The sequence below is a fragment of the Chiloscyllium plagiosum genome, chromosome 14 (genome assembly GCF_004010195.1).
Source record: "Chiloscyllium plagiosum isolate BGI_BamShark_2017 chromosome 14, ASM401019v2, whole genome shotgun sequence".
NCBI classification, from domain to species: domain Eukaryota; kingdom Metazoa; phylum Chordata; class Chondrichthyes; order Orectolobiformes; family Hemiscylliidae; genus Chiloscyllium; species Chiloscyllium plagiosum.
In genome coordinates, this window is record NC_057723.1 from 68,671,978 (window position 1) to 68,687,645 (window position 15,668).

A 15,668-nucleotide genomic window follows, 5' to 3' on the forward strand; every position below is an offset into this window, starting at 1 on the left:
GAGGTGAGGGAGGAGGTGTGGGCGCAGGTCTTACAGTTCCTGCGGTGGCAGGGGAAAGTGCCAGGAGGGGAGGGTGGGTGGTGGGGGGGAGGGGGGGCGTAGACCTGACCAGGTAGTCATGCAGGGAATGGTCTTTACAGAAAGCGGAAATGGGTGGGGAGGGAAATATATCCCTGGTAGTGGGGTCCGTTTGGAGGTGACAGAAATGTCTTCAGACGACGTGGTTTATGCGAAGGTTGGTAGTGTGGAAGATGAGCACCGGGGGGGTCTATCCTTGTTATGGTTGGAGGGGTGGGACGTGGACGAGCTGCGTTGGAGGGCATCTTTAACCACATGGGAAGGGAAATTGCGGTCTCTAAAGGAGGCGGCCATCTGGTGTGTCCTGTGGTGGAACTGGTCCTCCTGGGAGCAGAAACGGCGGAGACGGAGGAATTGGGATGGCATTTTTGCAGGAGGTAGGGTGGGAAGAGGTGTAATCCAGGTAGCTGTGGGAGTCTGTGGGTTTGTAAAAATTGTCAGTGTCAAGTCGGTCGTCATTAATGAAGATGGAGAGGTCCAGGAAGGGGAGGGAGGTGTCAGAGATGGTCCAGGTGAACTTAAGGTCGGGGTGGAATGTGTTGGTGAAGTTGATGAATTGCTCAACCTCCTCGCAGGAGCACCAGGTGTTAACTGTCAATCCTAATTCTCAAACCATGCAGGTAGATTCTGATTGGTCAGAATTGGGGTGCAGCATATTCTCAACATTCACTTTATCCTACATTACATTTCAATAAGATAATCAGTTACTCTTTAAGCTCCACCGCTGTGGAGGAGTATGGCTGAGGGGTTGTCTTGTGGACATTACTAACTAACTATGATGTAAACATTTTGTACAAAGGAAGGACTGTTTCCTTTCTTCAGAGGGAGCTTCCCTGAACATGCCTCACAAGCATGGCGAGGACTATTCAGGGTTTCTCCAAAGCTTGTACTGTACTGTGCTTAATAAAATTTGGTTGTCGTTCACAGAAGTTGGTGTGTTGCAGCTGTATCAAGTGTGTAAGAATCCAAGAAAAAAAGAACTTAACACCTTCGAAAATCAAAGTAAGCTACCTCTAATTCTTTCTTATTTTCCTGCTACTGCATGGATCTTTGGAACCGCAACTTAATGCATCCAACGCATGGACCATTTGAGCAGATGCTCAACTATGCAGCTTATACCGTCCCCATGGGTACAGATCCTATTCAAACCTTTTTGTAAGACAACCCATTCCTCCCATGAATCAGACAACGGAACATTGTTTGAACCACTTCCAATGCAAGCATATTCCTCAAATAAAGACGCAAAGATTGAGCACAACATTCTACGAGCCGGCTCTCCAACATGATATACAGCTGGAACAAGTCTTAACAAACTTATACACTATCCTTTTTGCATTGAGGATCAATATAACATGTTCCACTTGCTGCATCTGCATGCCAACATTTTGTTGTTTATGTCGAAGGACAAATGCCCTGTATTACAAAGTTCTGCAGTTTCTCTCACTTTCTATTCTTGCTGTCAAACTAGAAATTTAACATTTTCCCACATTATAATCTGCCAGATTTTGAGCCACTCAATTCACATATCTAAATCCTTTTGTAAACCCTCTGAATCCTCCTCACAAGTTGCTTTTCAGCCCATCTTTCTATCTGTCAGTAAATGTATTGAGAAAACAGTCAGCCCTTCCATCAAAGTCACTAATATTGATTGAAAATAGCTGATGCCCCAGCACCACCACCCTAAGTTCTACTGACGACATGCTGCTAACCTGAAAACGACCAATTTATCCTATTCTGCTTCCGAATGGCTTGCCAATCCTCTATCCATGTTATTATACCCAACACCATTAATTTTTTTTGTGACACCTTGACTTTTGCAAACTCAAATACACTTTATGCTCCCCTTTGACTACCTGGAGGAACAACACCTCATCTCCCCCCTTGGGACCCTACAACCCCACAGCATCAATGTAGATTTTACCAGTTTCCTCATTTCCCCCACCTTATCCTAGTTCCAACCTTCCAACTCGACAATGCCTTCATGACCTGTCCATCTTCATTCCCAACTATCCGCTCCAGCCTCCTCTCTGATCTATCACCATTTCCCCAGTCTCCATCTGCCTATTGCACTCTCACCTAACTTTTCCCCAAGCCCCACCGCCTCCCATTAATCTCACCACCCTCTTGGCTCACAGCCTCATTCCTGATGAAGGGCTTTTGCCCAAAACGTCGATTTTTCTGCTCCTCGGATGCTGCCTGACCTGCTGTTCGTTTCCAGCGGCACACTCTCTACTCTGATCTCCACCATCTGCTATCTTTACTTTCACCTTTTAACAATCGGTGTCATCTCAGCTCAGGTAATGCATTGAAGGTGTGAAGTTAAAGTCTGTCTGTGTCCCAATGTTAAGTCAGACTGATTCTATTATTGAAGTGGGAGTTACAGAATCTTACATGGATTTATGCAGTTTTTCAGAAAAAATAAAATGTAATTCTGCAAGCGCAAATTGAACCCACAAACCTATACGTGTGTGTCTCTGTGTGTGAGACAGAGAGAGAGACAGAGAGAGAGAGAGAGAGAGAGAGAGAGAGAGAGAGCGAGCGAGCGAGCGAGCGAGCGAGCGCCTTAGAGTGCAGGCGAGACCGATAGAGTGGATGAATGGACACAGTACAACAATCACCAGCCAGGAGTGTTCTCTCCCAGTGGGGGAAACACTTCAGGAGTCCAGGACATTCAGCCTTGGACCTTCAGGTGACCATCCTTCAAAGCAGACTTCAGGACACGCAACAACGCAAAGTGGCCAAGCAGAGGCTGATAGCCAAGTTCAGTACTCATAGGGATAGCTTCAACCGCACCCCACCACACTATACACTCTCTCACACATACACACAAGCGTGCGTGTATACATACACACACTTTCAGACACACACACACTCACGCAGACCCTCTTTTATATGCTCACACAAACACCCCCACACTCTCATCCACACACACACCCGTTCACAGACTTTACCCCATTACACTCACATACAGAAACACGCTCTCTCACAGACACTCACACCCCCACACGCACACACTCACTCGGTCTACCCTGAGTGCGCACACACACACACACGTTTGTGGGGTGAATTTGTACTTACAGAATTACATTTTATTTTGCTCAAAAACGTCATAAATCCAGGATTCTGTAACCTCCACTTCAGAAACAGAATCAGTCTGACCGAACATTGGGACACAGACAGACTTTAGGTTAACACCTTCAATGCATCATCTGAGTTGAGATGACACATACTGTTAAAAGCTATCTTATGAATGTAACTTTATAAAAGCACTAGGATTTACATATGAAGGAATTGAAACTAACATGGTCATTCTAAAAGATGAAAGACGTAAGCTAAATTTGTTTAATATTACGTTCCATGTCACTGCAATCCTGTTGCTATAAAGTCTTTGTCTTATGATTCTGCTCCATGACCACCTGACGTTGAAGCAGCACTTCGAAAGCTAGTGATTCCAAATAAGCCTGCTGAACTATAACCTGCTGCTGTATGATTTTTACCTAAAACTGTAGTAGCAAGTTTGCTTCATTGGGTTACACCTGAAATGTTGATTTCTCCACCTCCTGTTGCTGTCTGGCTAGCCACGTTCTTCCAGCCTCCTGCTCGTCTGCCTTGGATTCCAGCATCTGCAGTTTTTGTTTCTAACCAAGGCTCCTGCATACTCCAGATTCAAAAACACAAAGACCTTGTGAAAGTACATCCACAAGTTAAGAAAGATAGATGAATTAGTTGTGTACCAGATGTTCTTCTATCTCCAGTGCTTCAACTAAGCAAGTGGAGATATGTGGCAGATAAGGGCCAATGACCAGGATGGCAGATTTTGTTACTGTCAAAGTAACACATAGGAATGCATTCAGCAAGGTTGCAGAGGTAACCTGTGAAATGGAGAACTGCACATTATGCTGCTCAGAGTTAGAAAATGCAGTTAAGTGATATTCTCGTTAAACAAAGACACACATCAGTGACAGTAATCAAGCTTCAAATAGTTCAAGCAACTTAGTCCTGACTGCGAGGGTAATCATAAGCTAAACCAACTCAGAGATATGAAAAAACTGCATCTTGATTAAAGGCAATAGGTTCAGAAACTGGAAAAGTATAACACAGCAGAAGGACAAGAAAAATTAAGACCACAAAGCTCAGAGAAACAGGATACATGGATTTTCCAGCACGTGGTTAATCTTTCATAATTCTGCATCCAAACTCTGTTCTCAAATTAATTCACCATTTGTAATTATGATTTTAATGTTTACTTCTCCACCTTTTAAGGGATTAACTTGTGTGGAGTTATGGCTCACACAAAGAGCATTATGTCCACTGGGAACACATCCAATTGGCCATTTTTTCCTGCATGAACCAACAAAGGGATCAAAGGCAGCCCAATGGAATTCATGAAGGGTATCACAGTCTAGCTTGACACAGCCCTTATCCTGGATCCAACCAAATACTGTTTGTCAAAGAGTTCACTGGATAATCATAAAAAACAATAACTACAGCTGACTGCATTGCAATTTGAATATAAGCAATAAAACTGTCTGCAGCATTTACTCTTTGGAAGTATTTCATACATTCTCTCCAATCTATTATATAAACAAAAATATTATTCTATATAGCTGAGACCATGACCTGACAAACATGTGAAATTAAAAGGGAACCATTCAAAACTGCAACTAAGCTACAGGTCTTTGAAGACAGAAAAATGTATTTTAACTTTATCCTCTGTACCTCCTACCTGTAAATGTGGTGGAGCTATAGGTGGTGGAATTCCTCCTGGTGGTGGTGGAATTGGTGGCATACTAGGATCGAATGGTGGTCGCCCAAAAGGAGGACGGGGTGGGGGTCCTCTCATCATCGCAAATGGTGGAGGAGGTGGGCGTACATGAAGTGGTGGTGGACCTCGTAGCATTGCATTTGTTGGAGGAGCTGGACCACGGAATCGCAACGCTTGTTGGTGTGCCATCCTATCAGAGGAAATAAAATGACAGATTTGACATAATTTATAGATTATACTGCATGTGTTATCTTACTGTTATTGACAGTTTCAAATTCAGAGTTTTGTTTTCCTGTCCTCCTCCTCCTGGCAGCGATTTCATAGATACCTGCCACTCTCCAAGACTATGACATCCAGTGGTTATTGTTCATCATTCAATCTCAACATTGTTAATTCTGTTAACACCAATGATCCTGTCCTCACCCAGTGTCCACAAACGTGTTCTATAGCACAGCTCACCAGATACCACCAAGATCAATAAACAAGAGTTCTTTACCTTTGCAGTTGACAACCACATCAAGCGAACAAGTTACTAAGGTTCAAAGTTATTACAAAAAAAATCTTCAGGTACCTCACTCACTTTCTCAATAGACTCTCAAACAAGCAGAATTACCAAGTTCATATCACAACTCAAGTGACAGTCTAATCTATCGGAAACAAAAGCATAAAATGCTGGAGGTATTCCATCGACACAGCAAAATCTGTTTTTGTTTCACATTTCCAGCATCTACAGTTTTAGGATTTCCACTCTGTGAGCTGTTATGATTAGGAAAACTCTTAACAAGTTTAGGTAATTAAAAAATACAATAAATTAACAAAAAGACAGAACAGAGATATTTTTGCCATTTAATTCAGATCAGAAGGAACACATTAGTACCTGGAAGATAACCCACCAACCAATATCTTGTTTATTTGAAGTGAGTAGTATTAAGCAAAGGTTAAGTATCTTGCTCAGTTCTATTCATTTCTGCAAACTAGCATCTCCTTCAGGACACACAATTTCTCACTTGTAAAGATAATAGTATCCGGTATTCAATAATCCAAATTTCAGATTATTCAGCAAGATCGCAAGGTCCCAATGCTTGGCTAAACTATGTCATCCGACATTTGATTAACTGAATTAAATAGTCCCGGCCTGTGTCCTTCGGATAATCGAGGTTCCTCTGTACACAGATTCCAGTGACATTTATGGCAGTGTGCAAAGACTAACTGAAATCAATGTTTGCTGATTGCAAACACATTTTTCCAGCATTATTTTCTTTCCTAAGATACAACAATGCAATCTGATCAAATGTTTTTCTTTTTCGTGTTTCCCCCTCCAGTACAACTTTCTGACTGGTGTGCAGTTCCATAGGTGGCAGCAGCGCTTGCATACCTCAGTCATGTGCTACTTCATCACAGCAACTAGGACAGCTCATGACAACTGCCTGAAGCTAGCCATCTCACACTCCCCAATTGTTGCTAATTACTTCCCTCAGCACAGACTGGGGACTCAAACTTGGAACCCTCTGCTCTGTGCAGCATTCTATCTAAAAACAGGAATTACATCAATGAGCTACTGGAGATCACTCCCCACCTCCAGTTGATCTGCATCAAAATTGATCCCTGACCTTCCTTGTGAGCATGCCTGTTAAAACTGTGTCAGACTGAAGGTCACTATTTTACAAGAGAACATGAACTGAAACAAAAAATGCTAATAAAAAGGCTCCCAAAGCAAAACCGTACTTCCCTCATGCCATACAAGGTCACGAACTCAAGTACGATCAAAAATCCGTCTTGGCTATTAAGTAAGTTATACTTTTAACATGTTGATCGGCAATATAAAAACACAGCAAGCCCGGCAGGTGCCTTCGTCTCATGAAACATAACCCATTTCTTTGAATATCATTGCTCAAAGAACTATCAGTTCTCTGCACTTGAGCACTTAATGTGCTGACATGCTGAATTTTCCAAAGTTACCAGCAGCCTATGGTATTTCAACCAGTCATCAGACTCTTGACACTAAGTGTCAGCAAGACATTTGACAGAGGAGGCTTAATTGAACAGGTAATTTTTATGTGCTCACATACTAATTCTCATTTATTTTCTAGGCAACAGTAATAAGAAACAGAAGGCCTCCAACATTTACAGCATTCAATTTGCTATCACAATCACTTATAATACCATATAAACAATAATTGAATTTAGGATCTGGCAATCTCACTGTTTGTTTACCTCTTCCCTCACTGGATCCATCTCTCATCACAAAAGCAAAAGGTTTAACGACTTTGCAACATTTCAAAATATTGTCTTTTTAAAACTTTTAGAATTCACACATACCAGCCCAAATGCTGACATGTGTTGGCACCTTTACAAAGCAGCACACTCCCATGGGAAAATGGATTCTTCAACAAAAGAAGTGTATGCAAGGATAATTTGCTTCCCTGGTTTTCAACACTTGACCTTAAGAAGAAATTATTTGCAACTTCTAGCAGAAACAATTGTTGCAGTGTCGTCCCTCAGTCGAAGCAAAATGCTCAGAGACACAGTATAATTTTACCTCCTTCATCTTTATTCCAGGCACTGGAGGGAGAGTGAATGATCACCCATGTGCACAGAGACATGAGTTCTCGGACTTCTCTCTTGAACCACAGTTACTTAATGATTTATATTGTCATTTTACAGGGAGGAGCATCCAGATAAAGCAACATTCACTAATTTTAACGGTCACCCAATCAATGTGTGTGTCAAAAGCAAAGATTAAGCCATCTGCTGTTACACAATGAATGTTTTTAACCTTAACTGGCCTCACATAATGAATAGTTTTCACCTTGTAAACCCATAACAATGGGGTGCTGGAGGCAAGAGCAAACTGCAAGTTCTTATCTAATGAGTCATGCTCAGCTGAACATCTTGTTTCACAAAACTCAAAACTTAACTCATTCCCTACCTGCTCATACTTTACACCCTTTCTCAGCAGGGGTAAAAGGAAGACACCAAAACACCATTCAAAGGACTTCCATTTGCACTGCATTACCTAACCAAATGGACACGTGTAAAATATTTGTGGAAGAAAAAAGTAAGAGGAAGAAATAACACTGTAAAAGTATCAGGGAGAGAAGAAAAAAGAACATAGGTACAGGACTCCAGAGCACTGTGTCTAACATCAAAATAATTAAGCATGTTATTAGAAAGGCAAGAGGAACATTCACCTTTATTTCAAAAAGAGTAGAACATAAAAATAAAGACATTGTGCTGAAGTTATACAAAGCACTGGTCAGATGATAGCTGAACTCTTCTGGGCACCTTTTCCAAGGAAAGATATAATGACATTGGAGGCATTCCAAAGGCTGATATCAGATATGGTGGGACTGTCTTATGAAGACGGTTGAATCCACTGGTTTTGTACTCACTGGAATATCGAGGAATGACAGGCAGAGTTTATTGAAATAGTACAGAGGACTTGGCTGGATGGAGGCAGAAAGGCTGGTCCCCCTTGTGGGACAGTTTAGGACAAGAGGGCAAGATCTCAGAATCAAAAATCATCCTTTTAAGTCAGAGTCGAAGAGAAATTTCTTCTCTCATAGGGCAATCAATCAATCTGTGGAATTCTTTACTAAACAGCGATACAAACTGCTTTGTTAAGTATATTCAAGGCTGATATATTGACATGTTTAATCAGTCAGTGAATCGGGGCTATGGGGAAAAAGGCAGGAAAGTGGAGTTGAGAAATAATGGACTCATTGAATGGCAGAGCAGATCTGATGGGCTAAAAGGTCTACTTCAGCTCCTATTTCTTATTGACATAAAGCTGGAATAGAGCAGAAAGAGCGAAACTGTTCAAAAAAGCATCAAGAACCAGAGGGCATTTCCAAGTGACTTACAAAAGCAGTAAATGTGATGAGTCAAGAAACACTGTCGCACAGAATGCACTGTTTGGAAGTGTAGCTCAACTAAAGAGAGTACTGGATGTTCATTTGGAGAGAAACAATGTGCAATGGTAAGGGTGAAAAGCAGGATATGCCAGTCGATACTGATGCTCATTTGAAGAATCAGTGCCGACACCATGGCCAAATGGCCTCCTTCTGTACCCTAACACTTGTGATATCATCTAGCTGACAATAGATTGAAAATACACTTATGATACAGGCAGTTCTTCTATAATGTAATGGTTATGTACTTCTGCAACCCCACATTCCAAAAAAAAAGCACTTTTGAAACAGTGTGATTAAAGTGTTGGCAGTGTAATTGCATTACAGCCAATGCACATTTTAAAAGTTAGTGCTTTAGAACAGTGCCCTCAATTTGTCAATCGTATTACAGTGAATCCACATTCATGAAAGGTGTGTTATAACAGAACAACCTGTACTGGAGTTTATACAAGAGCTAAGAAAGAAAATTAATCAACAAAGCAGGGATGTATGCCAGCTACAGGTCAACAGCAACATGCTTTTGGATTCCAACAGGTTTGACAAAAACTCTCACTTGTAACCCAGACAGCAATATTTGCTTCACAGGGAATTTCTCTTCTTTAAATCCAACCAGAGAGATTAAACCAATGTTCATTCAAGTTATCTGAAAAGGTGAAGGATATCATGTTCTTGTTCCTATCTCAGGAATACAGTCGAAATTCTGCATCGATAGTCAAAAACTAATCCAATAGACTCATGGCAGATTTAATCAAGGTCCAATCAGTCAAGATTGCCAAAGAATCAAAAGAATGCACAATATCAGGAATGGAACTGGGAACTTGCAAGATTCCTTCCCTTCATCCATTTCTTTGTACTTCCCACAACACCCATTAACCCCATGGTACGTTTTAAAATTCGTAAGATACAAGGGTCAATGCAAAGGAAAACATTGGTTGATCAACCCTAACTTCTCTTGATGCGGACTTGGTAAGGTGCTTTATTGAAACACTGCAGTCTATGTGATACAGATAAACTCTCATTGCTATTAAGAAGCAGTTTTAGGATTTTGATCCAGCAACAAAGAAATGGCCATTTCATTCCAAGTCAGAACAGTGTGGGTCTTTGAAGGAAATTTGCAGATTGTTGTGCTCCCAGGGAGATGGAAGGATACCAATAATGAAGCAACTGAAGATGACTCAACTGAGGAACTCCAACACCAATATCCTGTAGTTCAGAAGACTGGCCTCCAACATTCATCTTCCCTGATACAAGGTACGACTCCAGCCAGTTCAGTGTTTTCTCACCAATTACAAAGGCACCTCAATAATCTGAAGGACACCAGCGGGGTGTACTTCGTTCAGTTAATCAGAGGCCGGATAACATAGTTAGCATCGCATTGGGACCTTGTGATCTTCTACAGATAATCCGAAATTTGGTGAATCGAATGCCAGATAATCAAGGGTCCTCAGTACTACTGATTATAATTTTGCTAAATTATTTTATTTTATGGATTTGGGCATCGCTGGCTCGGCTAGCTTTTTTTTATTGCACATTCCCAATTGCCACTGACGTGGGTGATATCGAACCAACTTCTGAAGCTACTGCAGTCCAAATAGTGTAGGGTCATGTTCGATGTGGTACAAAGTTCAAGGAATTTGACCCAGTCACAGTGAAGAAACAGCAATTATATTTTCAATTTAGGATTTTGTATGACTTGGAGAGGATTGTACAGGTGGTGATGTTCTCATCCATCTGCTGCCTTTGTCCCTCCAGGTAGTGCAGTTCATAGATTTCAAAGGTGCTGTCAAAAGAGGCTTGGTGAATTTCTGCAGTGAATCTTGCAAATGACCCAAACCATATTGCTGGAGGAAGTGAAGGTTAAGGGTAGATGGGGATGGAGATTCAAGCAAGTTGCTTTGTACTGGATAATGTTAAAGTTTAAGTGTTGTTGGAGCGGCACACATTGAGGTAAGCAGACAGTATGGCATCTCACTGACCTGTGCCTTGTCAACGATCCTATCAATAAGACAGCATTTATCGTATTGCAGGACTCCCAGCCTCTGACCTGTTCTTGTCACCACAGTATTGACTTGGCTGAGAGAAAGTGAGGACTGTAGATACTGGCAATCAGAGTCAGAAAGTGTAGTGCTGGAAAAGCACAGGTTATGCAGCATCCGAAGAGCAGGAGAGTCGATGCTTCAGCCTTATTCCCGAAACATCGACTCTCCTGCTCTTTGGATGCTGCCTGACCTGCTGTGCTCTTCCAGTGCCACACTTTTTTGACTATTCACTTGGCTGGTCCAGTTCAGTTTTTGATCACTGGTCACTCCCAGGATGCTGTTAGCACTTTGTGTCACATGCTGCCTGAATGTCAAAGCCTGTCAATTTACATCTCAAGTTCAACACTCTTGCTCATGTTTGGTCAAGACTACAATGAGCTGGTGATCCAAATGGATTGTCAGTGAGCTGAAACAAAACCACAAACAGCTTTCGCTTCTTCTTGCTCAAGGGCTCATTTTAAACATTTTAAAGTATATACTAAGAATTGTTGTAGGTCAATATCATTTCAATTTATATTTAATGTATACTTTAACCGATCCTGAACAAATGTTTACTTCAAATATTCTGTCTCCATGACACACTTAATCCTCTCATTCACAAGTCTTCTTTACAGTTTTGGTCTAATGCACAAGTCAAACAGTTTGGTTCCCTCTTCAGGTTTTTCCCTGTCAATACAGTATCAAATTTGCAAAGAACAAACTCTTATTTCTACAGGACATTTCTCAATCTCGCAATGTTCCAAAGTAATTTATGGTCACTTTTGCTTAACTGTAATCATTGTTGCCAGCAACACAGAAGCTAATCTGGGGTCAGCAAGATCCAATACATCAACATGACAATGACCAGATAACAATTTTTAGTGTGAGCAATTCGAGGAATGGGTTAGAATTGTTCAGCACTTTCAGTCTTTTATACTCTCCTGAGGGGACAGATGGAACCTCAGGTCAAAATATCATCTGAATGGCAGTACCTATCATAGCACAGTACTCTCTCAAAGCAGCAAAGTGTCAGTCCTAAGTAATGACAACTCTCAGATAGGGAACCAGCCTCGGGCATTTACCACCCAAAGTATGTAAAAATTGTCAAATGACTCTCTTTTCTCCTTCTGGAAATAAGCACAATGTGTGTCTCAGAACACATATCAGACACTTCAAATGCTAGGAAACCTCAGCATTCAAGATAAAGGTTCTTTGCCACAATGGCAAAGGCACAAAATAAGTTTCTATGAATGAAGAGGGATTTTTGGTTTAAAAAAAAAGTAGTGTTTGACGAAAGGATGCAATCCTATCATCATTCCTGATTTTCTTCATTTTCTGCCTGAGTGAAGGATAAGGACTAAGAAAAAAAAGTCTGACGTCTTTACACCAAGCACAAAAAAAAAACAAAATGACTCCGTCTGGAAACTAGACTCGGTCCTTTTCAGTATTTCTGTCAAGGACAAAGGCATCAAATCATGAAAAGCTGCTCTTTTTAAATTGCAGATACTAAATTGTAAACAGTTCAAAAACAGTTCACTGAATCGTGCATCTTATTCTCTTGTTATTCTTCTTCACTCATTCGTTGGATTTCAGAATAGAGTACACAGGTCTTCTGTACTGTTTAAGCTGGGATACCACTTCAACAAACAATACGTCTTTCTCCTCAATATTTCATAATGTTACATAAAACACTGAGAATTCTAAAGAATTCAAGACTGATCAAGACATCAATACTGTTCCAACATGAATAAACTTCTCATCACCACAACCTCTGCCACCCCACTTTAATATTGGTATTTCTATTTGTCTGATGCTTCCCCCAATTGTTACCCCCACTGCAAACTGCCTCACAATTTTATCTTTACCAAAATTCAATAAGTTTCTTGTTTAATCTAGTCTTTCAATTATCTCAAGATTTACAATAGGTACTAATCTTGGAATATCACACTCAATCGCCATATTGTACTGGGCTTCTGCCCGAAACATCGATTTTCCTGCTCCTCGGATGCTGCCTGACCTGCTGTGTTTTTCCAGCACCACTCTAATCTAAACTCTGGTTTCCAGCATCTGCAGTCCTCACTTCTGCCATATTGTATTTTCAGACCCCATTCCAAATATTCCACAATATCATCTCAACTTGAAACTCTCAGAATATACAAGGTTTGCTACCTTGATGCTGATTAAGACACGAAACAGGGGCTTTTTCAGTTCTTCTGGATACAAGTACAAGAACCAGTGGGGATAAAAAAGCCCCTGATATCAAAGCTAATATCTATGCCTTCACCCTCATGAAACCATCTCACTGCTGTTTTGAGGAGTATATATGCTAATGCACTGACAGTAAATCACTTTGGCAAACTGTGGGTATAAAAGCTGCAAAATAATTGCAAGTTTCTATGTAAACATATTGATTTACCAATGGTATACCAACAAAACTTTTCTAAGTCCAGCAATATTTCATCATGCCTGGCTTTTCAGATAACTTGGGTCCTAAACCAACATGTAGAATAAAGAAAATTAGCGAAGTTGGTGACATCTCAGTCTTGAATCACCAAGTGTCAAATATTGAAAATCCCTCCCGCTCTTTTTTCAAAGTGCTCATCTTGCAATATACGTCGATAGCATGATGCTGGAAAAGTTCAGGCAGCATCCAAGAAGCAGGAGAATCAGGAATGATGAAGGGCTTATGCCCGAAAACGGTGATTCTTCTACTCCTCGGGTGCTGCCTGACAGGCTGCGCTTTTCCAGCACCACACTCTCGACTATGATCTTCAGCATCTGCAGTCCTCACTTTCTCCATCTTGCAATATATCCCAACACCACATCACGGCGGCACGGTGGCACAGTGGTTAGCACTGCTGCCTCACAGCGCCAGAGACCCGGGTTCAATTCCTGCCTCAAGCAACTGTGTGGAGTTTGCACATTCTCACCACGTCTGCGTGGGTTTCCTCCGGGTGCTCCGGTTTCCTCCCACAGTCCAAAAATGTGCAGGTAAGGTGAATTGGCAAATACGCTAAATTGCCCGTAGTGTTAGGTGAAGGGGTAAATGTAGGGGTAAATGTATGGGTCTGGGTGGGTTGCACTTCGGTGGGTCGGTGTGGACTTGTTGGGCCGAAGGGCCTGTTTCCACACTAAGTAATCTAATCTAATCAGTGTGTCAAATATATGTGACAAGGTTCAACCAGTACTTTTCTTGGCAAACAATTTAACCAACAGGTAACTTTGGCCATCAACTGACAGAGATGAGAAAGAGAAAACAAAATGACCTTACAACTTCTTCTATTGACAAGTAAATAATTGAAACAGGCAGGCATTAAAGGAAGTCAAATGACATTCACTATTGACAATGATCCAATGAACTCTGAACATTGCATAAGCAATCAGCAACAGAGGATGCGCGTTATTGTAGATCAACAACCAAGAAACTCGGTTAGATCTGAACATCTAAACATGAGAGATTTTGTTTTACTTGAATATACACTGCCTGAGAAGATCAATCATTTCTTTAGTGACGTGATTCCGCCGGCCAGTGCCCCCTCTCAATCTACTTAGTATCAGAAAAGGAAAAGGCTCTTGTGGCACAGTTTGTAGGAACGTCTAAGCCAGAAGGCCCGGGTTCACATCCCACCTGGTCCAGAAGTGTGTCAGCACACGGTTGAACGGATTACTTTGAAATTAAGGCGGGGGGCGTGGGAGGAGGAGGAGAGAAGGAATTGTCCAGCTGTCCACCTATGAGGATATTGACAGGTTGCAGGGTCTGGATGTGTTACAAAACGGTCCACGATCACAGAACTCTGCGCACAAGCACTCGGGCTGCCTTTGGATGGGAACCGCGTGATATAGTCAAAGCAAGACAGATAAAGTTACGGAAACGCTCGAACGGGGCCTTCCGTGCACGCCACCGCCAAGAGAAGTCGGGGATGGAAGGCAGTGCAGTTAAAGTTTCAAAAAAGGAGGGCGAGGTGAAATGTGAATAATTAAACATGGCTTCTTCGTGCACGAGCAGCACTCTCTGCCCTGCGTGCAGAGCCTCGGCTCCGGGGCAACGTAACCAGAGCTCCCGGAACAAACCAGGGGATAGGAGAGATGGGCCCCGCGCCCACCAGCAAGTGCCGCCCGGAGGAGTAAAAGTGTGTCCTTTCCCTCCCCAGCAGGCCCACACTCGGAGCCCGAGGCCTAGCCCGGTCTGGGAGAGACGGGGCCGATCGAGAGTTCCGGGGACGCGAGAGCACAATCGCCGCCACCTACCGGGCCTGGTTGGAGCTGTCGGTGTTGGGTTTCGGCTGGTCGCCGGCTCCGTCCGCCTGCGCCTGGCTCGGGTGTAACAGGCCATCCTGCATCAACAAACCCACGTCGGCCATGATAGTGAGGGGGCTGGAAGGCGATGGTTCACCCAGAAAGGGGAAGGGAATGCTTACCTCCCGCTCAACTGAACCGAACCTGCTGAACAAGAACCGCCTCCCCGACGACCAACCCGACAACCCCATTGGTAACTCTCGCCAAAGACTCGCTTCCCAGTCGCTGGATTGCCTGTCACTCAAATGACGTCAGGCCAGCGGCGGGGTTTTCTCTCAGCCAGCACGTTCGGTTGCGGCGCTAGACAGGAAGTGACGTTAATCCAAGCAACTCAGAGCTTGCTTGGATCCAGTGCATGGCCTGTTGCGTGGAGAAACCATTGACCTCAGTCAGTGAGGAACTAAGCTTGGGAAACGAAACTTGGAAAATTAAACAGTAACTTTCTGACCTACGTCTTCAGTGGGAACAGAAGAACTGTATCTCAATAAAGAAAGCCACGTGCTGTGGATTGGAAAGGACACCTGACTGAAGGGGTTGATGGTGGGCAGGCAGTGGGTTTGCATTTGAAGGACATGGCCACGAGTTGACAAATTCATGTCT

The 15,668-nt window shown here is 42.5% G+C and overlaps 1 protein-coding gene across 6 annotated transcripts in view; it reads right to left on the reverse strand.

Moving 5' to 3' along the window:
* The window catches only part of tcerg1b (transcription elongation regulator 1b (CA150)), a 105,518-nt gene extending 90,221 nt beyond the window's left edge, over window positions 1-15,297 (reverse strand). For 2 of the 6 annotated variants that reach the window (XM_043703968.1, XM_043703965.1), the window contains exons 1-2: window positions 15,021-15,295; window positions 4,805-5,033 (exon numbers count right to left, since the gene is read on the reverse strand). In XM_043703968.1, coding sequence (XP_043559903.1) covers window positions 4,805-5,033; window positions 15,021-15,259 — 468 coding nt within the window. In that variant the 5' untranslated portion in view covers window positions 15,260-15,295. Of the gene's footprint in view, window positions 1-4,804; window positions 5,034-15,020 lie in introns of all 6 variants that reach the window. The other 4 variants (XM_043703970.1, XM_043703967.1, XM_043703966.1 and 1 more) reach the window with 3 other exon arrangements.
* Between the last annotated feature and the right edge of the window lie 371 nt (window positions 15,298-15,668).